Below are 26,053 nucleotides of genomic sequence, written 5' to 3'. Positions count from 1 at the left end.
TCTCTCTTGGGTGCTGGGTGATAGCACTACAGTGATGGGGCTGAGCACTGAACCATGAGTCCACACACCCACTAACCACAAGTGAGCACTGCCCGGGAGACTAATAATAATCATGTTGGCAACTTTCACAAGCTCAGCTCAGAGCCGTGATGCTGATTCCCACCCCGGGTCCTCCGCTTCCTTTCAAACCCTGCAGCTTGGGGGCGGGGGGGCGGGCTCCGGAGATGCCAGGGGAAGCCAGAGCCCACACGGACAGCGCAGTCCGGGCCCTGCCAGGACAGGTGGAGCCGGTGTTTCTCCAGCAAGGGCCAACCGGGCGTGTCGCTCCTTCCCACCCCCACAAGGCCTGGGACAGCACCGGGGCGCTCCAGAGCGACCTTAGAGCATCCTGGCCTCATCTTCCCGCCAGCCCGGGGGCCAGGAAGGGACGTCAAAGTGCCTGAGGGCCACGTGGGCCCTGAGCCGGGGGCTTGGCCGGACCTTGCCCATCACTGGCCTGTCACTTTCCCGCAGGTTGGCTGCTCTTGGTTTGGGAGCCACGCCCAGAGGTGCTCAGGGCTGACTCCGGGCTCTGTGCTCAGGGATCACTCCTGGCGGGGATGAGCCGGGTGAGGTGCCGGGGGATGGAACCCGGGTCAGTGGCGTGCCAGGCCAGCGTCCTTCCTGCTGTACTGTCGTCCCGGCCCGTGATCCGCTGTCACATCTCTCGGGGGGGCGGTGTTGAGGGAGGGGTCCCCCCCCTCAGGGCGTGTTTTCACGGGCACCGTCTCAGCTAAGTGGTGCTGGCCGGGAAGGGGGCAGTGGCGGGCGTGGGCCGGGCTGGCACAGACGGTGCCCGGAGCAGGGCCCCTACCCGAAGCCCAGCCTGCCGTGGCCTCCCGCCAGTGCTCGGGGGAGCATTATTCACAGGGGGGCAGAGAGGTAGCCCTCGCGGCTTCAGCCCCCTCACCTGGCCCCAGGGACGGGCAGTCCCCTCTGGGTTGTGTGTGGGGCGAGAAGAGTCCCAGTGGGTCTCGCCAGGGGGTGCACGTGCAGGCAGGCCCCAGAGGACTGGAGATCAGGGGCCGCCAGCACCCCCCCACCCCCGCCCCCGTTTGGAGGGTGGAGCCCGTGGCCGCGCTGCTCACGGCCAGGGGCCTGGGCTTCCCATCGAAGTCCTTCGCTGGCCGCTGCCCGGGCCAGCACTAATTGCAGATTCCAGGCCGCGGGCCGGCCTCGCCTTGGCTGCCGGGTGCCCGTTTCCGCTGCCTCTGCCCCCCGCTGCCTGGGGGTCCCCGGTAGGTCCCCTTCTTTCTGGGGAGGAGGCTCAGATGCAGGGCGTGGGCCCCCCCCCCACTAGGCCGCTGTCGGGGGTGGGGCTCAGACCTCGCTCCCCTGCCCTCCAGGGTGAGTGCCGCCTTGGGGGGGGGTCACTGTGGAAACAGGGCTGTCACTCGGGGTGACTTAATCAAGGCTGGAGCCCAGCTGGACGCCGTCAGCTGCTCGGCCTCCTCCCCACACGAACGCCGTCCAGGTTGCGGTGACCTGACGTGGACTCTCAAAGAAAGGCCTTTTGAGCCGGGGCGAGGCCTGTCCCCGCATGCTCCCGGCTGCCTCCCCGGGCCACGGCAGCCGGCCTGAGAGTGATGTTATTTTTTTTAGCGTGGGTTTTAGTACCCGGAGCAATAATATTTTCAGCCGGTTCCTGAGGCCGAGCCACGAGCCCGCCTCGGGCCCCCGTCTGGTCAAACAGCTGCCTGCACGGATGCATCTGGGGACAGCAGGGCAGACGCAGGCACGGGCGCTGGGGCTGAGGGATGCCCGCGGGGGCCCACCCACCCTCCAAGGGGACCTGGGCCCATCAGCCGGTTCCAGGCGGCAGGCTAGAGCGTCCCAGCCCAGTGTGCTCGGGCTCACCCCTCACCCCTGCCCAAGAGTCAGCCCCACCTCCCCCTGCCTCTGTGAGCTCTTTCCACCCTGCATCCTCTGCCATCTGTACGCTGGGGACAGTCACACCTTCCAGTGCCTGTAGCCGCGTTTCTTGCTCGCAGGGGTGAGTCGCGAGGTGAGGAGGGGCAGGTGTGCACCCCGTGTGTTAGCGCAGAGGGGAGAGGGGAAAGTTTTGGGAGGTCATCCAGAGGGAAGCACCAACGTCTCTCTTAAAACGGCGTTAGGAAATCATGAATGGATGGGGCTGGAGCGATAGCACAGCGGGTAGGGCGTTTGCCTTGCACGCGGCTGACCCGGGTTCGATTCCCAGCATTCCATATGGTCCCCTGAGCACTGCCAAGAGTAATTCCTGAGTGCAAAGCTAGGAGTAACCCCTGAGCATCGCTGGGTGTGACCCAAAGAGCAAAAAAAGAAAAAAAGAAGAAAGAAAAAGAAAGAAATCATGGGTGGGGGCCTAAGAGGGCACAGCGTTGGGAGGGGGGGGCGGTTTGCCCTGCACATGCCAAGCTGGTGTCGATTGCCCACATGCCATATGGTCCCCTGAGCCCTGCCAGGAGCAAGTCCGGAGTATCGCCAGGTGTGACCCACCAAAAACCCCAAATAATGAATCAAGTCATCAGTCCTGTCCTGGCACCGGAGGAATGTGCCTGTGCCACGGGTTCGAATCCCGGGGTGTTCCTTCAGTTCAGTGCCTGTCCTAGGTGTAGTCACGGGTTCGAATTCCGGTGTCCCACGTATTCAAAGCAGCTCTGCTGTCTGTGAGCCCTGACGCCCGCAGTCGGGTCCGCGTACGTGTCATGGGGGAAGGAAGGAGTGTGCCTCCCCGCAAGCCACATGGCCAATGCAGCGAACCAGCGACACGGGCGCCGTGGCCAGGAAGTGCCATGGCTCGGGAGCGTGTGCCGGAGGGCCCCAGCCCTCCCCAGCAAGGGTGGCCAGCAGCAGCCGGGGTGGGCCTCACCCGGAAGGTGGCCCCGGAGCTCGTGTGCAAAGTCTGCGGCTCGAGGGGTGCAAGACCGTGGCCGGGTGTGGGGGTACCACTCCCGGCTATGTGAGCCCAGCGGGTGGAGGAGCACCGGACAGGGAAGGGCCCAGCGAGCACTGCAGCCACTGCTGGAGCAGCAGCCGACAGGGGAGCACCACAGCCGACAAGAAAGGGGCAGAGGAGGGGGGTGGAGGAGGGGGATGCGCCAGCCCCAGGCGCTGCCCACGGGGAGAGGGTGTGGCCGCAGCAGCGAAGCTTTGGTGCTTCGGGGGCCAGTGTCCGGTCCTGGCTGTGCCCAGGCCTGCGGTGTCCAGCCCCGTGCACGGGGTGGCTGGAGTCCCCGGGGGCCCTCAGATCCAGACGGTCCCACTTACTGGTTGACACGTCCCCAGGTTTTGCTTCCCCGCCAGGAGGGAGCGGGAGGCCCGTCCCGCTGGGAACGTGCTCAGCGGCCGCCTTCCTGGGGCGACCCTGGCCTCTGCATCCTGACTCGGGGTGAAGGTGTGGGCAGGGGGCAGGTGTTGGGGCCACACCCGGCAGTGCCCTGGTGGTGCTGGGGGCCTCCGGGGTGCCAGGGCTTGGCCCCACCCTCCCTCTGTGCCACTGCTCTGTCCTAGCTGGCTGCGTGGTACTGGCCGGCCGGGCGCTCGCATCCCCTGGAGCCGCTGCCCTGCACTTAGGGCTGCCCCCGCTGTGGTTTCGTTCACTTCTGTTTGCTTTGGTTTGGGAGCCACATTGGGCAATGCCGAGGGCTTCCTCCTGACTCTGCACCTAGGAATCACTCCCGGCCCAGCTCAGGGGACCGCACGGTGCAAGGCAAGCCCTTGACCCGCTGTGCTATCGCTCCAGCCCCTCCCCGCTGCCTTTGGTCTGGGGGCTGGGCCTTTGCACGAGCTTGTCTCCACCACCACCACCGGGGCCTTCTCGGCACAAGCTCCTGTTTCCCCTGTCCCATTGGCTCAGTCTCGGGGCTCAGCTCCAGGGCCCCAGGCCCGGCCTGCAGCATGGGGAGGGGTTTTGGCTCATCAGGGCTGGGCCCAGCACGGGAGCTGGCCCCCCAGGCCCTGTGGAGGTGCCAGGAGGCAGGACTGGTCTGTGTCTCTCCCCCCCCGCCCCCGTGGGACTCAGCTGGACACCCCCCAGCTCCTGTGACTCTTGAGCACTTGTCATTGCTCTTTCTCTTTTTCCCCCCTGCTCTAGGCAGAATATGAAGTTACGCCAGATGAAAAACTGGGCGAGAAAGGGAAGGAGATTCTGACCAAGTACCTCACCCCAAAGGTAAGAGGCCACCGGGGCCCCGCTGAAGGAGGTGGGGGCCCGGACATGGGTGGGACTCTTACCCCGGAGCTGGGGAGGGCGGAGGGTCGGCGACTTGGGCCGGGGTTCAGCGAGGTGCTCCGAGAGACAGGAACGGGGGTCTGGGTGCGGGTGGGCCGCTGATGATGTGGCTCTGGAGCCCGCTGGAGGGCCTCAGTTTCCCTCTCCTAAAAGCGGGGCCAGGTGCAGCTGGCGGGGGCTCCTTCTGGCTCCAGCCTTCGCATGCTCAGCTCAGCGCTTTGAACCGTCTCCTCCGTTTTCACGGGTTTCCGTGTCAGGCTTTGGAAGTCCCTGGAGGTGCGTAAGCCTCGCCTGGAGGCTCCTAGCTGCAGTGCCCGAGGCTGAGGCTCAGCCCTGCCCCGAGGCTCTCACCCTAGGGGGACCCTTGCTCCCCGCCAGCTGTGCCGTCTCAGCTTCTGCAGACGTGTCCGCGGGGCTCCCACGTGTCCCCCCTCTTGCTGGAGGTCCCTATGCCTCCCCGCGCACTTTCTCGCGTCTCTTCTCCGGGTGGTTCCTGTGAGCACGGAGCCCCGGGCCCTGCGGGGAGGTAGGGGAGCCTGTGGGCTGCCTTCCAGGGCCCCCCTGCGGGCCACGCCCTGCTCCCAGCCCCGGTGGATGGGAGATGTGTCGCCATCCCCTCCACCCCCCAGCCACTGACGCATGGGGAGGCCGCAGGACTGCTGTTGGATCTCCTGGATTGAATTTGGAACAGCGGGAACGCCCAGGCACAGTCAGATGTCCCGGGCTCAGGGGGGCCCTGCCCCGACGGGTGGGCCCCCAGGGAAGGACCGCTCCTGGGCCGAGTGCCCACAGTAGGCACGATGCCGCCTGGGCACGGTGAGGAAGATGAGAGCCGGGCAGTGATGTTTACCTCGGAGCAGACAGTGAGCTGCGGAGGGCTGCAGCCAAGGGGGTCGGGGACCCACAGCCGAGGGGCTCGGGGGACCCACCGCTGCAGTTTCTGCAGCTTCCCTTGGTGAAGCAAAGGCCGTCACGGCGAGGGTTCAAATGTTCCCGGCCCGTATCAGCCCTCCCAATACGGCTCATTCAGGGCTGCGACCCACTCAGGTCCCCTCCAGACTCAGTGATGGACAGGTCTCGGGGCCACCTGCAGGGCCACCCCCAGTTGTTCTTGCTGCTGCTGGTTCTGTCACGGCAGAGAACGGGCAGCTGGGGTCTGAGTCCAGGGCTGATTGATTATCTTCGGCAACATCTGACCCCTGATGGCCGGTTGGAGGGGTCTGGAGAGGTTGGTGGGGCTCCCAGCATGGCCACACCCCGTGGTGACCTGGACACACCCCGTGGTGACCTGGACACCACGGGCACTCAGGCCCCGGGGCTCCTCAGCCCCCACAGAGCTGGCGAGGCTGAGAAATGGACCCCAGTGTGGTGGCGGGAAGGGGGTGAGCAGTGAGGCGGGGACGCGTGGAGGGGGTCCCCCGGGGGGTGACACGGGAGCTGGTGGAACTCCGAGTGCTGTGAGCTGACAGAGGGGACTTGGGGAGGTGACAGCCACTGGCCAAGGTCGCTGCCTGTGGGAGCCTCTGGAAGGAGGTCAGGGCATGCCAGGGCAGCTGTCCCCTCTCCGAATGGTCCCCCCTGAAGCTGGCCGCTGGCCTGGCGTTTGTGGGTGTCTGTGGGGCCCAGGGGAAGCGCAGGCCTGGCGTGCGTCCTGCTGAGGCCCCCTGGGCCTCTGCTGCAGGATGTGGGGGCTGTCCAGGGCAGGCGCTGGGGGTATTTCTGGCTGGACCCTGTTCTCCGGGTCCTCCTGTTTCTAGAAGCAATGGTGAGGCAGGCCCCGGAAGTCTGCACCCCGAGCGGCCTGCTGCACCCAAGCAGCCTATTCCGAAGGCATAGGCTGGACGAACAGCCACCGTAGACAAAGTCAGCTGCCCTCGTGAGAGGAGATGATGATTTCCAGTTCCTCCTTGCCCGGGTCCACTGCGGGGGCCGCAGTCTGAGCAGCTCCTGGCCTGGCCGCTGGCCCGGCCTGTCTCGAAGATCTCCACGGAGCACGTGGCACCCCGCTTCCGACCTTTCCCGTGGAACATCATTGGAGCCTCAGTTTCCCCTCTGAGTCTGGGCTTCCTAACAGGCAGTGCCTGGGGGGCTGGGAGTGTCTGCCATCAGAGCCCCTTCCTGGGGTTCCACCCGCCACCCCAGCAATGAGTCACATGACGTTCCCGTTAATCCGCTGCGTGGAAGTGCCCCGGGTTCTGCGAGGGAGCCCGGCACTGGGCAAAGCCAGCACTGACCCGTCGTGGAGGAGGACGCAGAAGGGGCCAGGCCAGAGTGCAGGCATGGCCCCAGGAGCCTGGATTCAGCCCCCTGCTCCCCACCCCCACCCCTGAGCACCCCGGGGCACCCTTCAAGGTTCCAGCACTGCCAGGAAAAAAATCTGGAAAAATCAGCCTTACATCCCAGCTCCATCCCTTTGAGCCTGCAGAAGGGACCGGACCCTGCGAGGCGCAGTGGCAAGCCAGGGGCCAGGCCCGGAGGCCAGAGGGGGTCCTGTTTGCCCCCTGTTTCCGTGTTCCATCAAGGGTCCCAGCACCACCCAGTGGAAGATGCTAGAAGTCACGCTTACTCCCAGATCCACCTTTCTAGGGTCTGTGGCCTTGTGGGAGCTGCTTGGCGTCCCCCCAGCCATGCAGCTAACCCGGGTCTCCGGGACCTGGATGCTGGGTGACTCGGAGTGGACCCCCTTGCCCTGCGGGTGGACTGCCAGCTGTCCACTCCATTTTTCTTTTAATTGAGTCACCGTGAGATACAGTTACAAGCGTTCATGTTTGAGTTTCAATCATACAATGATCGAACACCCATCCCTCCACCAGTGCACGTTCTCCACCACCAATGTCCCTTTCCCACCCTCCCCCTGCCTCCACGGCAGACAGTTTCCCCCTACTTTTGGGTATCATGGTTTGCAATACAGATACTGAGAGGCCATCACGTTTGGTCCTTTGTCTGCTTGCAGCACACATCTCCCATCCTGAACGATCCCTCCAACCATCATTGACTTAGTGACCCCTTCTCTATCCCAGCTGCCTTCTCCCCCAGCTCATGAGGCAGGCTTCCAACGATGGAGCAATATTCCTGGCCCTTGTGTCTGCTGTCCTTGGGTGTCAGTCTCATGTTATTTTATACTCCACAAATGAGGGTCCACTCCATCTTTCCTCTCTCACTGGGCTGGCACGGTGAGTTCCCAGCCCCTGACGATGACGACGACTTCTTCCTATGTGCAGTGAATCACTTGACCCCCGCCCCCAACAGGGTCTGGTCTGGTTGGGAGCCAGGGGGCGAGGCAGGGGTGGGGGGCAGCACTGGCTCTTCCCACCTCCCATCACTTCCTGCAAGCAGCCGGGAGCACATCAGAGGCATGAGAAGTCTGAGAAGGAAGTTTCTGGAGTTTTCTCAAGCAGCGGCGAGGGGCGGGGGCTGGGCCTCTGCCACTCGCGTTTGGGGGCGCAGCCAAGATCGGAATTCCAAACAAATAGACGCGTGTTTGTGCTCTCTCTGTTGCTGGCCTGCCCGGAACTCTGCGGTCTAGGGGCCGCTGACCAGCCCGCCAAGGATGGGAAACGTCTTGGGGGGGGGGCGGGGGCGCTTACCTGGGGGTCTGGAGCCAGAGTCATGGGAAGCCCCAGAAACTTACCTTCCCCCGTGGGGCCAGCTGACGTGCCCCCTCGACTCGCCCCCACCTCACCCGCCTCAGGGATGGGGCGGACGCGGCCCGGGGCCAGGACACTCGATGAAGGGGGGGGGCTGCGGACTCGGGGCCTCGGGTACTCCTGCGGGGGGGCTTCCTCTCCCCCAGGAGCCCTGGCAGGGCCTTCGAGGGCCATCCTGTGTCCAGGAAGATCTGCCATTCCGGCTGCCCCTGCAAACCCCCGACTGCCCTCAATCAGAAACCCTGGAATGCCAGGAAAGGATCAGGAGCCCGTCCTTGGGGGCTGTTCCTTCCGTTTGCCCCCAGGGTGGGCCCAGGGGGCCCTCAGGCTTGGGGCCTGACTGTTTGAGTGACAGGGTGCCAGAGCCCAGACACTAAGAGCTGCCATCGTCCACTGGCCTGGCAGCCTGAACCGCCTTGGTCAGCCCAGCAGCCCCCCCCAGCCCCCACGTCCCTGCCCAGACACACCCCCTCTTCTTCCCCGTGCAACCAGCTTGAGGCCACAGCCGGCTGCACTCAGGGCATGCTCCTGGCTCTACACTCAGTGCTCACTTCTCCAGGTGTCCTGGGGACCAGCTGAGATGCCAGGGATGGAGCCCAGGTCAGCTGCACGCAAGGCCGGCGGCCTCCCTGCTGTACTCTCGCTCGGGCCCCCCATACAGCCAGTTGGAAAACGCCCAAGCTCAGCCGAGTTCCTCATTCCTCAGTTTCCCCCATGAGGGCCTGGACCTCAGGGCTGCAGGGCTGGACAGGAGGCTGGAGCCTTCCTGGCTGGGCTTTGCACAGCCCCGGGCTTGCTGGCCGTGGGGGGAAGTGACCCCGCAAGGAGCGGTTCCTGACTCCATCTTCTCCTTCCCGCCGTGGTTGGCCTGCAGCTGGGCCTGAATTCCTTGGAGGCCTCATTCTTCAGGCCGGTACGTGTTTCAGCCTCACCCCTTTGCGGCATCCGTCGAGCAAAGAGAGGCCACCGGGGCCGGAAATTCCGCCATGCTGTATCCCAGCTCGCTAAAGCGGAGACGATCTTGCAGGCACCGCGCAGAAGTCTTTTAAGGGGAAAGGTGGAGAAGGAGCATTAACTTAGCACCTACTGGCTTCTCTGTGCTTTGCACCTTCATCTCAGTTTGTTTGACTGACAGTCCCTAGCCAGTGAGCCTTAGCTGTGTAGCAAAAGCTGGAGTAAACAGGCTGGGGTGCTGGTGTGCAAGTGTTGCACATCACCGAGAGTTGGAAACAGTTGCATGTCCGTTAAGAACAAGCTATAGAAGTCACGTGGTCTGGCTACAGCTAGGAATGATCCCCTCAGCACAGTGCAGACACCTTGAAAATGCTAAGAAGCCAACATCCAGGCCACATCCTGCCTGGTTTATACAAAATGCTCAGACAGGATAACAACAAAGAAAGTCGATTAGGGAAGGAGAGTCGTGACTTTAGGGGCGCAGTTCCACTTGGGGTGGCGAAAATTGGGTAGCTGACATTGTGAACGTAATGAACGCCACCGAATGATAGCCTTAAACTTGCCCGTTTCAGGAAGGACACCACAAACGGGACATTGAGTCTCACTGTCTTTCTCCTCTGAGCTGTTGTCCCCAAAGTTAATCAGAGACAGTCCCCCCAAAGTTAGTCTCGGAATCTACTTCCCGGATGCGGCTTGGATGAGCAAGTGTGGAGCGGAGGGGGTCGGGGGGGGGACACGAGGCTGAGATCTGGGGCTGGACCCGCTCGGGGTGCCCCAGCCTCTGTCCAGTGTCCAGCTGGGACCATCCTTACGTACTGAGGCGGGTCTGTTTCTTCCTGGTCCATGTCCCTCTCACTGGCGTGTCACTTACTGTCTGTCCTGCAGACCAACCTTTCGCCCGCTGCCTGCGGTCTGGTTAATGGGGTCACGCCTGGCGGTGCTCAGGGGCTCCTTGTGTGCAGATGTTTGGGGGTTGTTCCCAGCAGCACTCGGGGGCCAGGTGGTACAGGGGGCGGGCCTGGGGCCTCCCGTCAGCCCCTTGGCATCTTGCAGACCCCACTGCAGGTTTTTTTTTTTTTTTGGCGTCACACCTGGCATTGCACAGGGGTTACTCCTGGCTCATACACTCAGGAATTACTCCTGGCGGTGCTCAGGGGACCATATGGGATGCTGGGAATCGAACTCGGGTCGGCCGCGTGCAAGGCAAACGCCCTACCCGCTGTGCTATTGCTCACCCCCATGCAGGTTTTTTTTTCCCCTCAGCTGTGGACATCTGTGAGGCTGAGGCCCCCGTGGCCCCTCCCCCTTCCTGCCCCAGCTTTGGATGCACTTTTTTTTTTTTTTTTTTTGCTTTTTTTCGGTCACACCCGGCAATGCACAGGGGTTACTCCTGGCTCATGCACTCAGGAATTACTCCTGGCGGTGCTCAGGGGACCATATTGGATGCTGGGAATCGAACCCAGGTCGGCTGCATGCAAGGCAAACGCCCTCCCCGCTGTGCTATCGCTCCAGCCCCTCTGGATGCACCGTTGAGGCAGGTGGGGCCGGCCCTGCTCTGTTTCTTGGGCGTGCACCTGTGCACTGCCCCAGGCGGTCACAGTAGGGCTCCCATGGACCTGTGCTGGCCACTCCGGCTGCAGCCGGCCTCGGCCTTGCCCCCAGGGCCGGGGGCAAGGACGGGGCTCTCTCAGTCGCGGGCTCTGGGTCTTGGGGGATCCCGGCCCAGCGCTTCCAAGGCCAAGCACTCTCCTCCCGGTTTCAAACTGAAGCAGGGCCAGAGCCGCACAGCAGGAGGGGGCGGGCTGTTCTGGAAGATGCCAGAAGATGCAGCGTTGGCTGGCCCCAGCTGGCCTCTCAGGAACCAAGGATGAGGGACACGGCCAGAACATTCCGCACCCAGCCCCTCAGCCCCTGCTCCGCCGCTCGGGGTCACCTACCTTGACCCCAGCAGAGCTTGGAAGATCCCAGGACCCTGGCCCTGGAGTGAGCTGGGCTTTGCAAACAGCATCACCCCCTGCCCCGGCGCCCCCCAACCCGGGGTACAGGAAACCGGGGTCAGGCTGCGTCTGAACCTTCCAGCCTTTTCCACCCCAGGAGCCCCCAGACTTCAGGACCTCTGTCCTAGAACGGTCAAGCAGAGTCGGGGTGGTGGTGGGGCTGGGCCCGGACCCCCCAGAGACCGCCCCCTGTTGAGACTGGGCCTAGGGCGAAAGCTCAGATAATGGTGGGAGGCACTTTCCACGGGCCGGGCCCCAGGTTCTAGCCCAGGGGCCATATGGTCCCCCAGTACCACCAGGAGTGACCCCTGAGCACTGTCACTGGGTGTGCCTGCCCTACCAAAAATAATGCGGGTGTGTCTGAGTATACGTCCACCAGGAAGGAGAAAAGATCGGTGGGGACAGATGACAGGCCCTGGGGAGATCTGAGAGCACTGTTGGCCGGAAGTGCTAATGTCGGAACAGTCCTCCCCTCTCATCCTTTCCCCCCAACACACACACACCTAGAACATTCTGTAGGTCCCCATCTGCATGGAAAGGGGCCCAGAGCTTTAGTTCACTGGAGATGGTGCCCACTCTGGGGGGGGTGAGGGCGCTGGCAAGTGTCACCTTGCACAGGACTTCAGGGACAGTGACTCCAGCCCCTCCCACAGCCCCCCTCCCTCACCCCCGGATGTCTGTCCAGCTGTGTGGTCGGACCATAGGGCTGAGGCCGGCAGCGGCCCAGCCCCCAGCCGTGTCACCTCTGCTTCCGTTCCTCTCGAGGCCCTTCCTGGTGAGGGGGAGGTCTCCAGATGGGCCAGGGTGCGTGGGCGCCGCTCAGGATGGGAACTGGGGCCTTCGTGCTGAACTGGCGCGCCAGGGTTCCCTTAAGCACTGCCAGGAGCGAGTCCCGAGCAGAAGGAGCTTTCCCTTCCCGCCGGCCAGGTCGTGGGGCCAGCCGGGAGCGAGGGCTTGGGTCTGGCCACGGCCGTCGCTCCGTGATCTCTCCTCTGCCTCCTTCCTGTCTCTGTCCCGGCAAGCTTCAGCCAAAGCAGGCGGGGGCTGGGAGGGTCCTCGCTTGGCCCCCCTCCTGTCCGTCCTGCTTTCTCACCCAGGCCCGAGTCGCTGGGCCGAGGCATGGCCAGCTGGAGGGAGGGGAGAGGCAAGAGGAAGAGGCGCCGTTGGACAGAGCTGGAAGGGGCTCAGCCCGCGGGCCTGACTCTGCCCCGGGAGAACCGTCTAGAGCTTCGGCAGCAAGGGACTGTCCCCGGTCGCAGCAGCTGCCTGCCAGGCGGGTGTCTCGGAAGGTTTGGCATCAGGGTCCCATGGAACGGCAGAGACGCAGCCGCCCAGCACTGAGGGGCTGTGCTGCACCCCCGGCACCCCGCAGCCCTGCGGAGAGACTCCCCCAAGAACTCAGGGCGCGGGTAGACCAGATGGCCGGGAAGGTGCGTGTCCACCGCCGCCCTTCTCTCTGGGAAGGTGCCTCCACATGGACACAGCTGGCTGCTGCCCAGCTCCCATCTGGAGCCTGATGCAGTGCCCGCTGCCCGGCTCTCTGTTCTGTGAGGTCAGCAGTGAGCAGCATTCCCCCCCGCCTCCCTCCCCCCAAGAGTTCTCCCCGCTCAGTGTCCACGTCCCTGCCCTGGACCCGCAGACCCCACTGGGGGGCCTCGTCTGGGCGAGCGACAGAAGCCCGGATTCCTGGGAAAATTCTCAGTGAGGGGCCACGGCTGCCTCCAGCCCAGCTCCTGTGGGAGGCCTGCCCCCCCTCCCCTCACCCCCCCACCAGCCCTCCAGCCCCCACCTCCTGCTGCTCTTCCCACAGCTGACGCACATCCCCTCGGGAAGGGTCAGGGGGCAGCCGGGGTCTGACTAGGGCATTGCTCCTCCCTTGTTCTCGTCCTGGAGGAGACACGAGTCCCCCGGGCCACCCTTCCCCCACCCCCGAAACAACGGTCAGTCGGTCTCCACCCTGCCATGGGCGGGACGGGTCAAGCCTCCCCCCCCCCCCCCGCAGCCTTTTCCGAGAAGGCTGGAGACCCCCTCGGACCCCGTCCCGCCTCTCCCCCGCTCGGTCCTTCCTGAAAGCAGAGCCTGTCTGTCTGCATTGGGAAATGGCGCGTCGTTTACGTGGGGAATGTCAGCCGCCCACATGGGAAAACATACACATCATTAGGCCTAAGTGCTTGCGTCTGGAGATAGAGCGGCCGGACGGTCTCCCGGGCCGACCTTTTGTCCACTGACGGCACCAGTGCTAATGAGCCCGAGCGCTCGGTGGGATGTTTTCCTGTGCTGAGGCGAAGCATCTGTGGGCCATTAGCCCCTGCGAGGGGGGCGGGGGGGCGGCCCCTGCCCCAGCGCTGTACAGAGCGCGTTTGCCAACATGCGTCCGTGCAGCTCATTAGCCAGCCCCCTGCCCCTGCCCCCGCCCCGCTCCGGCTCCCACGGCGGCCCCCTCCCAGGCCCACCGCCTCCAGTGAGCTGAGCACTCCGGGTGCGAGGAGGACCGGGTGTCCCCCCCCCCTGCTCCCAGCCCCCGGGCTTCTCGGAGCCCCTCTGCCCCAGTGCTCGTGGGGCTCATCCTTTCGGGAAGCCGGCCTGAGGTGGGCGCCACGGGGGACCCCGAGGTTAAGTTCCGAGGCCCGGCGGAGCGTGTGGGTGCTGCAGGAGGGGGAGGCGCGCGTGTCACCCGGGAGGGCTGCGGCTCTGCAGGGCCGAGGCTATCCTGGACGCGGGCCCCGGGGCTGGGTGGGACCCAGCAGTGGTGCCATCTCGGGGCGGCAAGGGCTCCCCGCCAGCCAATGAGCCCGGGCCCGGCGCTGCCGAGCTGGAGCGGGCCCAGGTGGTGGCATGTGTGGGGCCTGGGCCTGGGCGCGGGCAGGGAGGGGGCGCGGGCCGGGCCCCCCGACACGTGCTCTGGGTACTGAGCTGCGCAGGGCAGAGCCGCCGCCGGGGGCAGCCGGGGGATTGAGGTGGCCGCTGAGCTGTGCCCCCGGGCCCTGCTGCTGTCTCATCACTGGGCGGTACAGGGGTCCCGGCGGGGGGGAGGTCAAGGAGAATCAGTTTGGCCCAGGCCCTTCCCGGCTGAACCCCGGGACACCCCCTCCCGCTGGTGCCCAGAACCTGTGCAGAGTGGGTTGGGCCCGGGGGAAGCTGGGAAGCTGGTGCGCGGGGGAGGGACCACAGGTTCGCCCTTCCGGCCCCTTCAGGGCCTGGGCCTCGCATGTGTATGTGTGTGTGTGTGTGTGTGTGTGTGTGTGTGTCGGGAGGGGACTGATGCCGCCAGCTGAGAGAGAGTGTATGTCGGGAGGGTACTGTGTGTGTGTGTGTGTGTGTGTGTGTGTGTGTGAGGAGAGTACTGTGTGTGTGTGTCGGGAGGGTACTCTGTGTGTGTGTGTGTGTCGGGAGGGTACTCTGTGTGTGTGTGTGTGTCGGGAGGGTACTCTGTGTGTGTGTGTGTGTGTGTCGGGAGGGTACTCTGTGTGTGTGTGTGTCGGGAGGGTACTCTGTGTGTGTGTGTGTCGGGAGGGTACTCTGTGTGTGTGTGTGTCGGGAGGGTACTCTGTGTATGTGTGTGTGTGTGTGTGTGTGTGTGTTGGGAGGGTACTGTGTGTGTGTGTGTGTGTGTGTGTGCCGGGAGGGGACTGATGCCGCCAGCTGAGAGGCCAGGTCCAGGAGGAGATGGCTGGGTTGAGAGCCCCACAGGCCTCAGGGAACACCAAGCCCCTTCTCAGACACACACAGCCAGGACAGGCCCCGCTGCCTTAAGCTGCCCCAGGAATCGGCCGCAGAGTCACAGGGTGGACTTTCGAGCCCAGCGGGGCACAGAAAGCCTGACCAGGTGGTGGGCTCCAGTGACCGGACCATCAGGAAGTGGGGCGTCTGTGGTGGTGCCTAGCATGGCGTACTTATCTTCCCCAGTACACGTGCCGCCCCCTCCCCCCCACCCCGCCCCCCAGCCCTTGGAAGCAGCGTCCCAAGAGCTGAGTGTGAGAAAGGGACCTAAAGGCGGGCGGCAGGCTGGAGCTAGCGGAGAGCACCATCTGGTGACCGAGGGGAGGAGGGGAGAGAGGAAGGGAGGAAGGAAGAAAAGAGGAGGAAGGACGGGAGTTAGGAAAGAAAGAAAAGGAGGGAAGGAAGAGAGGAAAAGGAAAGGAGGAAGTTGGGAAGAATGAAAAAGAGAAGGGAAGAAAGAAGGAAGAGAAGGGGGAGAGAAGGAAGAGAGGAAGGAAGGGAGGGAGGAAGGGAGGAGAAAAGTGAGGAAGAAAGGGAGGGAGGGAAGGAGGAAGGAAGGAGCATCCAGGAGGTGGAGAATAAGACACAGAGCCTCTGTTTCCTTCCTTGCGTCCTGCCAGGTTCCCTCTGCTGCTTCACCCCTTTGCTGACCCCCGCGCCCCCCGCGGTGCTTGCCGAGGTCTCAGCCCACAGCCCCGTTTCCTTGGCCGGGAGAGAAAGCAGCGTTCCGTACTTGCGTGTCTTAGGGAGAAAGACGTGTCATGCCCCGTCTCTCTGAGCCCGCTCCCAGCGAGTTTCCCAATTATCCCTTATGAACCCCCCCCCCCCGCCCCAGGACCAGCTGGAGAGGTAATAGCTGGCAGAGGGGGTGTGGGGAGTTGGCAGGGGCCCTGCCCCAGTGTCCACGCAGAAACTCGGAGCTGCCCTTTAAAAAAAAGCAAGAGAAAAAAAAAGCTAATTGGGTTTTTGGGCCACACCCAGTGATGCTCAGGGTTTCTCTGGCCTCTGTGCTCATGAATTACTCCTGGCCGTGGCTGGGGACCAGCTGGACGCTGCAGATTGAACCCGGCTCAGCCACGCGCAAGGCGAGCGCCCTACAGGCTGTCCTACCCCCCGGAACTGCCCCGGGCCCCCAGCCCAGGGGCCACTCTGGAGAGATGCCGTCCCGACCTGCTTCCTTGGTCGGGCCCCCAGGCCCCCGAGACCAGCCACCCCCAGCAAGGCTGCACCCCCGTGCCTCCCCTTCCCGCTCCAGACCCTCTGGCACAGGCCCTGAGGCTGGCCGGGGGCAACCCGTGTCCCCCGAGCAGCCTCGGGACCCGGGAGGCTGGGAGGGGCCCCGGGGGGCCGCCGGCATGTCCGTGTGCGCAGCTGAGGGCCGTGAAGGCGGGGGCTGGGGTCAGCCCGGGTCTGGGCTCCTTTGCCACCTGCCAGGGGGCAGAGGCCGTGTGCCCGCCCCCTGCCCACTAACCCCCTTTTCTCTGCCTCCCGCCAGTCCCCCGTTTTCATTGCACAAGTGGGCCAGGACCTGGCCTCGCAGACGGAAGAGCGGCTCCTCCAGAGACCCTGCAAGGAAGTGTTCTCAGCCTGCGCCCAGTAAGTGCCTGGTGCCCCCGGCCCGCGCCCGGCAGCAGACGGGCCCCGCGGCCAAGGGAAACACGCTTCAAAGGGCGATGACAGCGGCGGCTCCCGGGCCCGCCAGGTGGTTTGGATCCTTCCCCGGCCTCCGGATCCCCACCAGCCAGCAGCCTGTGGCTGCCCGGGCACGCCTGGGGCCTCCTCCGTCAGACTAGCCGTGCCTGGGCCGCCTCCTCCATCACACCCACCTGGGCCGCCTCCTCCATCACACCCACCTGGGGCTCCTCCTCCGTCACACCCACCTGGGCTGCCTCCTCCATCACACCCACCTGGGCCGCCTCCTCCATTGCACCCACCTGGGCCGCCTCCTCCATCACAGCCACCTGGGTCCCCTCCTCCATCACACCCACCTGGGCCGCCTCCTCCATCGCACCCACCTGGGTCCCCTCCTCCATCACACCCACCTGGGCTGCCTCCTCCATTGCACCCACCTGGGCTGCCTCCTCCATCACACCTCACCTGGGCTGCCTCCTCCATCGCACCCACCTGGGCCGCCTCCTCCATCATACCCACCTGGGTCCCCTCCTCCATCACACCCACCTGGGCTGCCTCCTCCATCACACCCCACCTGGGTCCCCTCCTCCATCGCACCCACCTGGGCCGCCTCCTCCATCGCACCCACCTGGGTCCCCTCCTCCATCACACCCACCTGGGCTGCCTCCTCCATCACAGCCACCTGGGTCCCCTCCTCCATCACACCCACCTGGGCTGCCTCCTCCATTGCACCCACCTGGGTCCCCTCCTCCATCACACCCACCTGGGCTGCCTCCTCCATTGCACCCACCTGGGTCCCCTCCTCCATCACACCCACCTGGGCTGCCTCCTCCATCACACCCACCTGGGTCCCCTCCTCCATCACACCCACCTGGGCTGCCTCCTCCATCACACCCACCTGGGCCGCCTCCTCCATCACACCCACCTGGGGCTCCTCCTCCATCACACCCACCTGGGCCGCCTCCTCCATCACACCCACCTGGGCTGCCTCCTCCATCACACCCCACCTGGGTCCCCTCCTCCATCACACCCACCTGGGCCGCCTCCTCCATCACACCCACCTGGGGCTCCTCCGCCATCACACCCACCTGGGCTGCCTCCTCCATCACACCCACCTGAGCTGCCTCCTCCATCATACCCACCTTGCCCGGAGGCAGCAAGCTGATGAGTTGGGAGACAGCCGGGTGTCACATGTGCGCCCCAGGCAGCTGGACGCCTCCCCCCTACCCCCCCCCCCCCCGCCCCACACACCCAGCAGCCACTCCTTGCCCTGAGTTCAGTCCGGTTGCTGCAGCCGCCTGCCCGGCAGTGCTGGGGTGCCGTGGGGACCCCGCCTGCCTGCACGGAGCCCCAGGAAGCCAGCGCCCAGTGCTGGGGGCGGGGTGGGGAGGACTGGGCCTGCGGGGCCGGCCGTTCTGTTTCAGGTTTGGAGGACACGCCCCACGTGTCCCCTCCGGCCGCAGTGCCGAGCGTTGGGCCTGGGCACCGCACGCTGCCCTCTCGGTCTGCTGGAGACCCCTTCTTTGGGGCCTCCCTGCCCGCCGAGCCCAGGTCCTGGATGGTTTATTTGGTGTGTCTACCTTGCCAGCAGTGACCTTGGCCCACACCAGAGCCAGCCGCCAGCTCCTAGCTGTCCCCTGGGGTGGGGGATTTCTGAACTCCTGCCCCTGCGACCCCCCGGACTCATGCGCCCGCCGGAAGCCACTTTTCCGTGTGCGTTCACTCACCGGCGGCTGCCAGGTCCTCTGTGACCCCGACAAGGGCGCGAGGAGGCCCGTCTAGGTGGCCCCCATCAGGGAGGCGGGCCCCCTGGGCTGGGGCTCACGCCCTGCCCGTCCCGCAGGGCAGGGCCGATGACCTGCCTGTTCCCTCCGAGCCAGGTCCGTGCACGACTACCTGCGGGGCGAGCCGTTCCGGGAGTACCTGCTCAGCATGTACTTCGACCGCTTCCTGCAGTGGAAGTGGCTGGAGAGGTGAGCGCTGTGCTCGCGGCAGTGCCGTGCGTGCCCGTGTACTGCTCGTGTGCTTGTGTGCCTGTGTGTCCCTGTGTGCGTGTCATTGCGTGCCCGTGTGTGTGCCTGTATGTGTCAGTGTGCCCATGTGAGCCAGTGCGTGTCTGTATGTGCCAGTGTGTTTCCATGTATGTTCCCATTTGTGTGTCAGTGTGTGCCTGTGTGTGTACCTATATGTGCGTGTGCCAGTGTGCATTCAGGCATGTGCTTATGCCTGTGAGTGTGCCCGTGTGCGTGTCAGTATGTACGTGTACCCATGTGCATGCCTGTATGTGCATGTGCCAATCTACGTGTCTGTGTGTGCCCGTGTGCCTACTTGTGTGTGCATGTGCCCATATGTGTGCCTATATGTGCATGTGCCTGCCTATGCATGCGTATGCCCATGTGCGTGCTTGTATGTCCCCGTGCATGACTGTATGTCCGTTGTGCCGATGTGTCTGCCCGTGTGCATGTGCCCATATGTGAGCCTATATGTGCATGTGCCTGCCTGAGTGTGTGCCTGTGTGTACATGCCTGTGTGCGTGCCTATGTGTGCGGTGCCCATGTGCGTGCCTGTATGTGCACGTGCCCGTGTGCCTGCATGTGTGTGCATATGCCCACGTGCCTGCCTGTGTGCGCATATACCCGTGTGCACGCCTGTATGTGTGTGCACCCATGTGCCTGCATGTGTGTGCGTGTGCTTTCCGTTTTGGGGGGGGTGAAAGTCCATATGGGAAAGTCCATCTGCAGCTTCCGCAGGGCTGGAGCGACTCAAAGACCCACCGTCCTCGTGCTGTGGGGTTACTGGGCGTCCCAGAGAGCTGCCTGCTGCTGACACACATGACGGCGCGTGCCCACATGCACGAGACCCCCTCATGTGCACGCAGCGGCCCCACAGCCCCTTCTCAGGGGCTCAGGCCCTACTCCCGGCTCTGTGCTCGGGGATCACTCCTGGTGCCCTGCAGCGCTAGGGACTGACACAGGCGTGGCTGACCCCGTGTTCTCTCTGGCCCAAAGTGCCAACTTTAGCTGGGGGGCTCGCCAGGGAGTGTGGGGCTCACGCACAGCCGTGCTACAACTAGAGTCACTTTCAGTGCGGGGGGGTCTCAGAAGCACTGCCAGGATCTCTTGTGGGGGCACTGGGGGTCAAACCCACAGCCTCCTGCCTGAAGGCAAAGTCTTGAGGACGCTGTCGCCAGCTTGAGTGTAGGGGTGAGTGTAGGAGAACCACCCTTTGGTTCTCGAGTTCTAATGCTATCGGGCACACACAGCCGTGCCCTAAGGCCATAGGCTTTTCAGCATCTGCATCTTTCTGAAGATGCAAGGCCCAGAGAGGTTGATAAATCAGCCCTGGGTCACACAGCATGGGCTGGGGAGGTTGGGACCTGAGCCCAGAGTCACTCAGTTCCTCCTCCTGGACCTACCTAGTGCTCCGAGTCTCCTGGAACTCTTTAGCTGTCACCGCTGGCTCATTCAGCTTGGCCATACCTAGCGTGTGGAGTGGCCGGACAGAGCAGGGGACTTGACCTGAGTGGGCCCTGGGCTCTGCCCCAAGCAGCATCAGCCTTGGCCCCCAGAGGGTCCCGGCCTGCTGCCCCTGTAGCGACCCCTCTCCCCCTCCCCCACCCCCCACCAGACCGTGGCCTGCCCGGGCTGTACAGCTGAAATATTAAGGGATTATTTTCCCCCTCCCAAGGTTAACCGAGGAATTCCTGGGAAATTGTATTACACGCGTTCCCCCGGCAAGGGGCTCTGCGGCCGAGGGCCGCCTGTTTGTTCCGTGTGTATCGTAAACTGCCAGCCCGGCCGCCTTCATGTGGTTTCCGGGGCAGCCCTGGGCCGCGCTGCCGGGCCGCGTGCGGAGGGCGGGCGGCGGGCAGGTCCCCGGCGGGCCGGCAGGGTGGCCGCTTCCCAGGGAGCGGGCAGGAAAGGGCGTGAGTCAGAGCCCAGGCGGCCCAGACGGGCAGCGGGCCCAGACTCCGGGGACGGGGCGTGCGCGGAAAACGTGATTTCCGACGCCGGCGGTGCCCTTCCGCCCGCGGGCGGGGCCCGGCCCTTCTCGGTCGGCCGACGCCTCCCTGGGCGGGCATGGTGCCCGCAGAGCCCCGAGACCCCGGGCCGGCGGGGAGCGGTTCCGCGGCCGAGAGGGGGGTGAAAGCATGGGGGGCTCGGGGCTGGGGGCCGAGCAGAGGGCAGGGACACGGGGGTGCCCCAGGTCCCGCCCTCTGGGACAGGTGCCCGGGAGGGGGCAGCCACAGGTGGGTGGGCGGCAGAGTGAGCCCCCTGCCAGCCTGGCCTTCGGAAGCAGAGACTTGACGCCACAGGGAACTGCCCCCGGGACGCAGACGCTCAAGGACTATCTGGGTCCACAGGACCTGCTTTGCTTGTGCCAGCATTGTAGGGTGTTGCTGAGACCTGCGTGTGTGTGTGTGTGTGTGTGTGTGTGTGTGAGAGAGAGAGAGAGAGAGAGAGAGAGAGAGAGAGAGAGTCTGTGTCTCTGTGTGTATTTGTATATGTGTGTCTGGTGTGCGTGTGTGTGTCTGTGTGACTGTGAATGTATGTATGTGTGTCTATATGTAAGTGTGTGTGTCTGTGACTCTGTGTGTGTGTGAGAGAGAGAGTGTGTCTCTATGTATATTTGTATATGTGTTTCTGGTGTGCGTGTGTGTGTCTGTGTGACTGTGAATATATGTATGTGTGTCTATATGTATGTGTGTGTGTCTGTGACTCTGTGTGTGTGTGAGAGAGAGAGAGACTGTCTGTGACTGTGTGTATTTGTATATGTGTGTCTGGTATGTGTGTGTGTGTGTGTGTGTATGTCTGTGTGACTGTGAGTGTATGTATGTGTGTCTATATCTATGTGTGTGTGTCTGTGACTGTGTGTGTGTGTGTGTGCATGTTTGATCACATGCCTGCGCAGTGGGTGTTTATTGAGCCTTTTAAAGGGAGGGAGCCGGGGGGACGGGACCCCGGGATGCCAGGCTGGTGATGTCAGCCAGACCCCTGCGGCAGGTCCTGCGGGCCCTCTCGGCAGTGTGGGGTCTGAAGTCACTCCAGCAGCGGGTAGCGGGTGGGGGGACGCGGGGTGGGACAGTGGGGAGGGCGCTTGTCTTGCACGCAGCCAGCCTGGGGTTTGGTCCCCGAGCCCCCCAGAGTGAGCCCAGAGCCCAGAGCCAGGAGAGAGTCCTGAGCACCACAGGGCGTGGCCCCCAAACAGACAAACAAACCGAAAACCAAAACCCAAACCCCGAGAACCGAGGAGCAGAGTCGGTGGCCGTGAGCAGCGTGGGGAGGTGGGGTGAGGACACGGGCAGAGGTGACCCGGGACAAACTTTTCCGTTCCGTGTGCAGAGCTCTGCGGGCCTGGCAGGCCGTACACCTGATGCCTAGTTAATAGCACGGACACAGGGGAGGGGAGGAAGAGGAGGGAGGGGAGAGGAGGGAAGAGGGAGGGGGAGAGGGGAAGAGGGAGGAAGAGAGGGGGAGAAAGCACGGAGAGGGAGAGAGAGGGAAGAGCTGAGGGAAGGAGGAAGAGGGGGAGGGGGAGAGGGAGGGAGGGAGAGGGGGAGGGGAGAGGGAGGGAGAGGGAAAGAGGGAAGAGCTGAGGGAAGGAGGAAGAGGGGGAGAGGGAGGGGAGAGGGAGGGAGAGGGAAAGAGGGAAGAGCTGAGGGAAGGAGGAAGAGGGGGAGGGGGAAAGGGAGGGAGGGAGAGGGGGAGCGGAGAGGGAGGGAGAGGGAAAGAGGGAAGAGCTGAGGGAAGGAGGAAGAGGGGGAGGGGGAGAGGGAGGGGAGAGGAGGGAGGGGAGAGGGAGGGAGAGGCGTGTGAGTTCTGAGACGGCGATGTCAGCAGCCTGACGGGCGCGCGAGCGTGTGTGTGTGTGTGTGTGTGTGTGTGTGTGTGTGTGTGTGTGTGTGTGTGTGTGTAAATAGCTGACTTGGGCCCATCCATTCCGTGCCAGTCAATCCGGGGGAGCTGATATTCTCGGCCTGCCGGCCCAGCAGTGAGCAGCCCAGACAGCTGCAGCCTGATGTGTCCAGATGTTTGCCTGGGAGCCCCCTCGCCTGTGCCGCTGGCCTGGGCTGGCCGGTGGCTGTGTGGGTCAGCCACGGGGGCACTGGGCAGACAGCACGGGAGAGGCAGGGCGAGCCCCCGGGGCGGGAAGGCAGAATGACCCGCCCCGGTGGCGGAGACACGCAGCAGCCTCTCCCTGTCCTTCTTCGAGGGACCCCAGGCGCTAGAGGACGCAGGGAGACGGAGGGAGACCCCCACGGGCCCCCAGCCTCTACCTGGCGGCCTTCAGCCGCTTGTCACCGGGAGACCAAGATTCTCGCGTTTCTTTTCCCCGCAGGCAACCAGTGACCAAAAACACTTTCAGGCAATACCGAGTGCTTGGCAAAGGGGGCTTTGGGGAGGTGAGTGAGCGTCGCCCCCCCCCCCCACTGCCCTGCCCAGTGTCCCCTACCCCATGGCGCGTTGTTGCGTTGCGCCCCCTGGTGGAGAGGAGGGAGGGTGCAGCCTGCCCCCCTGGTAAGCGGCGGCTGGTGGGGAGGTGGGGGTGGGGGCAGTCAGTCGGGGTGCCCCTGCGGGACAGTCGGTCCTTCCCGCCTCGGCCCCTGCAGGAGTGGGGTCCCCCGGGGCCCTGGCCGGGTCTGGCGGGCGAAGCCCGGGGCGGCCGGGTCCTTGAGGCGTGTCCGTGCGCGGGGCCGAGCAGTGGACGGGGCGCCTCTCGCCCTCACGCGCCCCCCCTGCCCCCAGGTCTGCGCCTGCCAGGTGCGCGCCACGGGCAAGATGTACGCCTGCAAGCGGCTGGAGAAGAAGCGCATCAAGAAGCGGAAGGGCGAGTCCATGGCCCTCAACGAGAAGCAGATCCTAGAGCGGGTCAACAGCCGGTTCGTGGTACGTGGCCAGCGCAGGGCCCTGGGGGGTGGACGGCGCTCAGGGGGGCCCTGGGGAGGCGGTCAGAGCCAGCGGGGTGCCCCCGTGTCTCCTGAGGGGTGGGCTCTGCCACGAACCCCCTCTCGCAGCCTCTGGGTGACACTCTGGGGGCTCACTGAGGGCCCCGTGGGGTGGGGGTGGGGGCCACTTCCCTGTGTGTCCCCCCCTTACACCCCCGCTGCGGGAGGCCGGGCAGCAGGGCTGCGTGTGACTGTCCTCAAGTCCAGCGTCTCTGCCGCTTGTCCCTGGGGAGAGAGTCCCCGCACCCCCCATCCTGCGGGGGACTCTTCAGCCTCAGAGCCGAGAGGGGGTCCGACCGCTGCCCCACGTGGGGATGGGGCTGGGGGCTTCCCTTCCAGCGAAGCTTCTTCGAGCCTGGGGCCGCCCACTGCCATAGTCCTGGGGTCCTGCCTGCATCCCCATCCCCAGACGCTCTCCAGGTACCCGCAGCGGTGTCCACCCGCACACCTGGCACTGCCGTCATGCCCGGGGTCAGCAGGTGCCCTGGGGGCTGCAGGGGGAAGGGAAGCCTGCTGGGGGCAGCGGGCGAGGCCAGCAGCAGCCCCAGGTGGCCCTGGACCACGTGTATTTTGGTCTTTTTTGTGTGTGTGTCTTTTTGGGTCACACCCAACAGTGCTCAGGGGTTACTCCTGACTCTGCACTCAGGAATTATTCCTGGCGGTGCTGGGGGACCATATGGGATGCTGGGAATTGAACCCGGGTCGGCCGAGTGCAAGGCAAACGCCCTACCTACCGGCTGTGCTATTGCTCCAGCCCCCCCACTTTTTTTACTTTTAGCCACACCCAGCAGTGCTCAGGGGGTCACTCCTGACAGGGCTCATTAGGGCCACACTCAGGGGCTTGCACCCAGCACCCCTTGAGGCTTACAGGAACCTTCTGGGCTGCTGGGGGTCAAACCCGGGCTGGCCGTGTGCCAGGCATGCCCTCCCTGCTGTCCTCTGCTCCAGCCCTACGCCCTGGACTGTGTGAGCCCAGCCCCCGCTCCACGCTGCCAGCTCCCCACGGCCCTGGCGGGGTCCCCTTGGGGAGCTGCTGGCCTTCTCCAGACCCCCTGGGCAGGGGTGGGGGGTACCCATCCCCGCTCCCCAGACAGGGCCCTTCTGCTCTGTGCCAGGACCGGGCCCAGCGTGGCCCGTGCTGCCGCCAGTTCCCGGGTGCCGCACCCAGAGTGGGTATCCTGGCACTGCCCGGCGTCCCCCCTCCCCCCAGCTCCTGCCGTCCCCCCCCCACCTGGCGGGGGGGGGCGCCCCCTCAGCACAGATCTGGTGCTGCTCTGGGCTGGGCCAGTGGCCCGGGCGTGTCCTGCCCCTGCGAGCCGATGGTCTCTGCCGAGCTGTGCCCTGCGCCCCCGCGACGCGCCTCTCCCTGCCCACCCCCGGGCACTGGGGCTGCAGCCCGAGGCCCCCCGGACTCAGCTGTCCTGGACGGGCCAGCGAGGCCGAGGGGGTGTTTTCCCAGGGGTGACCCCCGAGCGATGCTGGGATCAAACCCAGGACGCCCAGGGGTGAGCCTGGGGCTGTCCGGCCCCCCAGCCCCCCCACCCGCACGGCCCGAGTCAGGGCACCGCCAACCTCCCGCCCCCGCCGTGCCCCCAGGTCAACCTGGCTTATGCCTACGAGACCAAGGACGCGCTGTGCCTGGTCCTGACCATCATGAACGGGGGCGACCTCAAGTTCCACATCTACAACATGGGCACCCCCGGCTTCGAGGAGGAGCGCGCGCTCTTCTACGCGGCCGAGATCTTGTGCGGCCTGGAGGACCTGCACCGCGAGAACACCGTGTACAGGTGGGCGGGGGCAGCCCACCCCGGGCCCCGCTGTCGGCGGGTGTGGGGGGGTCCGTCGGGGCGAACAGGAGCCAAGGTTGGCATTTTGAAGTCGACCGAGTAGAGCACTGTGGAGGGGGGACTCTCAAGCGGTGGTCAGTCGGCCCCGGGTCCCTCCTGTTCCTCCAGACCCCCAGGCCTGGGGGTCTTCGCCTTCCTGGGCCACACCAGCCAGCAGGCAGGCTGCGGGCAGGCGCCGGGGCTGGGCTCCGTGATTTCCTGGCCTCGAGCTGCCCCCGAGCTGAGTGGACCCCACACCTGGGCGCCACCCAGGAAGCCCCCCACTGCAGTTCCCGTCCGTTGGGAGGGCGCCACCATGTGGCGTATCATTTTTTTTTTCTTTTTGGGTCACACCCGGCAATGCTCAGGGGTCACTCCTGGCTCTGCACTCAGGAATTACTCCTGGCGGTGCTCAGGGGACCATATGGGATGCTGGGATTCGAACCCGGGTCGGCCGCATGCAAGGCAAACGCCCTACCTGCTGTGCTATCCCCCCCCGGCCCCCAGGTGGCGTATCTTGTGCCTTGAAGCTTTTCACTTGGTCCTGAAAGATGTCGCTGGACCCATATATGGTTTATTTTCCATTTCTTTTGAAGCAGGTGCCTGGCAGGGCCCCGCGTTTGAGCCCAAGCACCCCTGGGGGTGGCCCCGATGACCCCGAGGCCCCACCAGACCGAGCTCTCGGGGCTGAGCCCTGTGATATGTGCCCAGCTGGCTGTTTCCTGTGGCCACGCGGCCCTGCCCGCCCGCCTGGGTCCTCCCGTCCACTCTCCTTGGTGGGCACTGGGCAGTGGCTGCGCGTCTCCCAGAACTCGGCGCTTTCTCACGGCGGGGACTGGGGAGGGGAGACTCGAGACCTAGTGAGAAGGGGCAGCTGGAGGGGACGGCCCGCAGGGGTCAGGCTGGACGGCTGGAAATGGAGCTCGTGGACACTGCTCGTGGGCGGGGGCGGGGGGAGCCCCAACGTGCCGGCCCACGGCCCCGCTCACCCACGCAGCCGCCCGCCCCATGCAGACTCTGGCTGGGAGCGTCTGGGCAGCCAGTCTCAGCCTTTTGTCATTCGAGTGAGGAGAGTCAAA

The 26,053-nt window shown here is 64.9% G+C and overlaps 1 protein-coding gene across 2 annotated transcripts in view; it reads left to right on the top strand.

The window, feature by feature from the left end:
• Positions 1 to 26,053, top strand: part of GRK5 (G protein-coupled receptor kinase 5) — a 140,029-nt gene that overhangs the window by 108,103 nt on the left and 5,873 nt on the right. The window contains exons 4-9 of one of the 2 annotated variants that reach the window (XM_055119541.1): positions 4,115 to 4,192; positions 16,066 to 16,166; positions 18,083 to 18,175; positions 22,542 to 22,605; positions 22,949 to 23,089; positions 24,745 to 24,935. In XM_055119541.1, coding sequence (XP_054975516.1) covers positions 4,115 to 4,192; positions 16,066 to 16,166; positions 18,083 to 18,175; positions 22,542 to 22,605; positions 22,949 to 23,089; positions 24,745 to 24,935 — 668 coding nt within the window. Of the gene's footprint in view, positions 1 to 4,114; positions 4,193 to 16,065; positions 16,167 to 18,078; positions 18,176 to 22,541; positions 22,606 to 22,948; positions 23,090 to 24,744; positions 24,936 to 26,053 lie in introns of those variants that run through there. The other variant, XM_055119543.1, reaches the window with a different exon arrangement.

This window comes from Sorex araneus, chromosome 11, assembly GCF_027595985.1.
Source record: "Sorex araneus isolate mSorAra2 chromosome 11, mSorAra2.pri, whole genome shotgun sequence".
Taxonomy (NCBI): domain Eukaryota; kingdom Metazoa; phylum Chordata; class Mammalia; order Eulipotyphla; family Soricidae; genus Sorex; species Sorex araneus.
The sequence above is the reverse complement of the archived record's forward strand: the minus strand, read 5'-3'. Positions and strand labels throughout refer to the sequence as shown.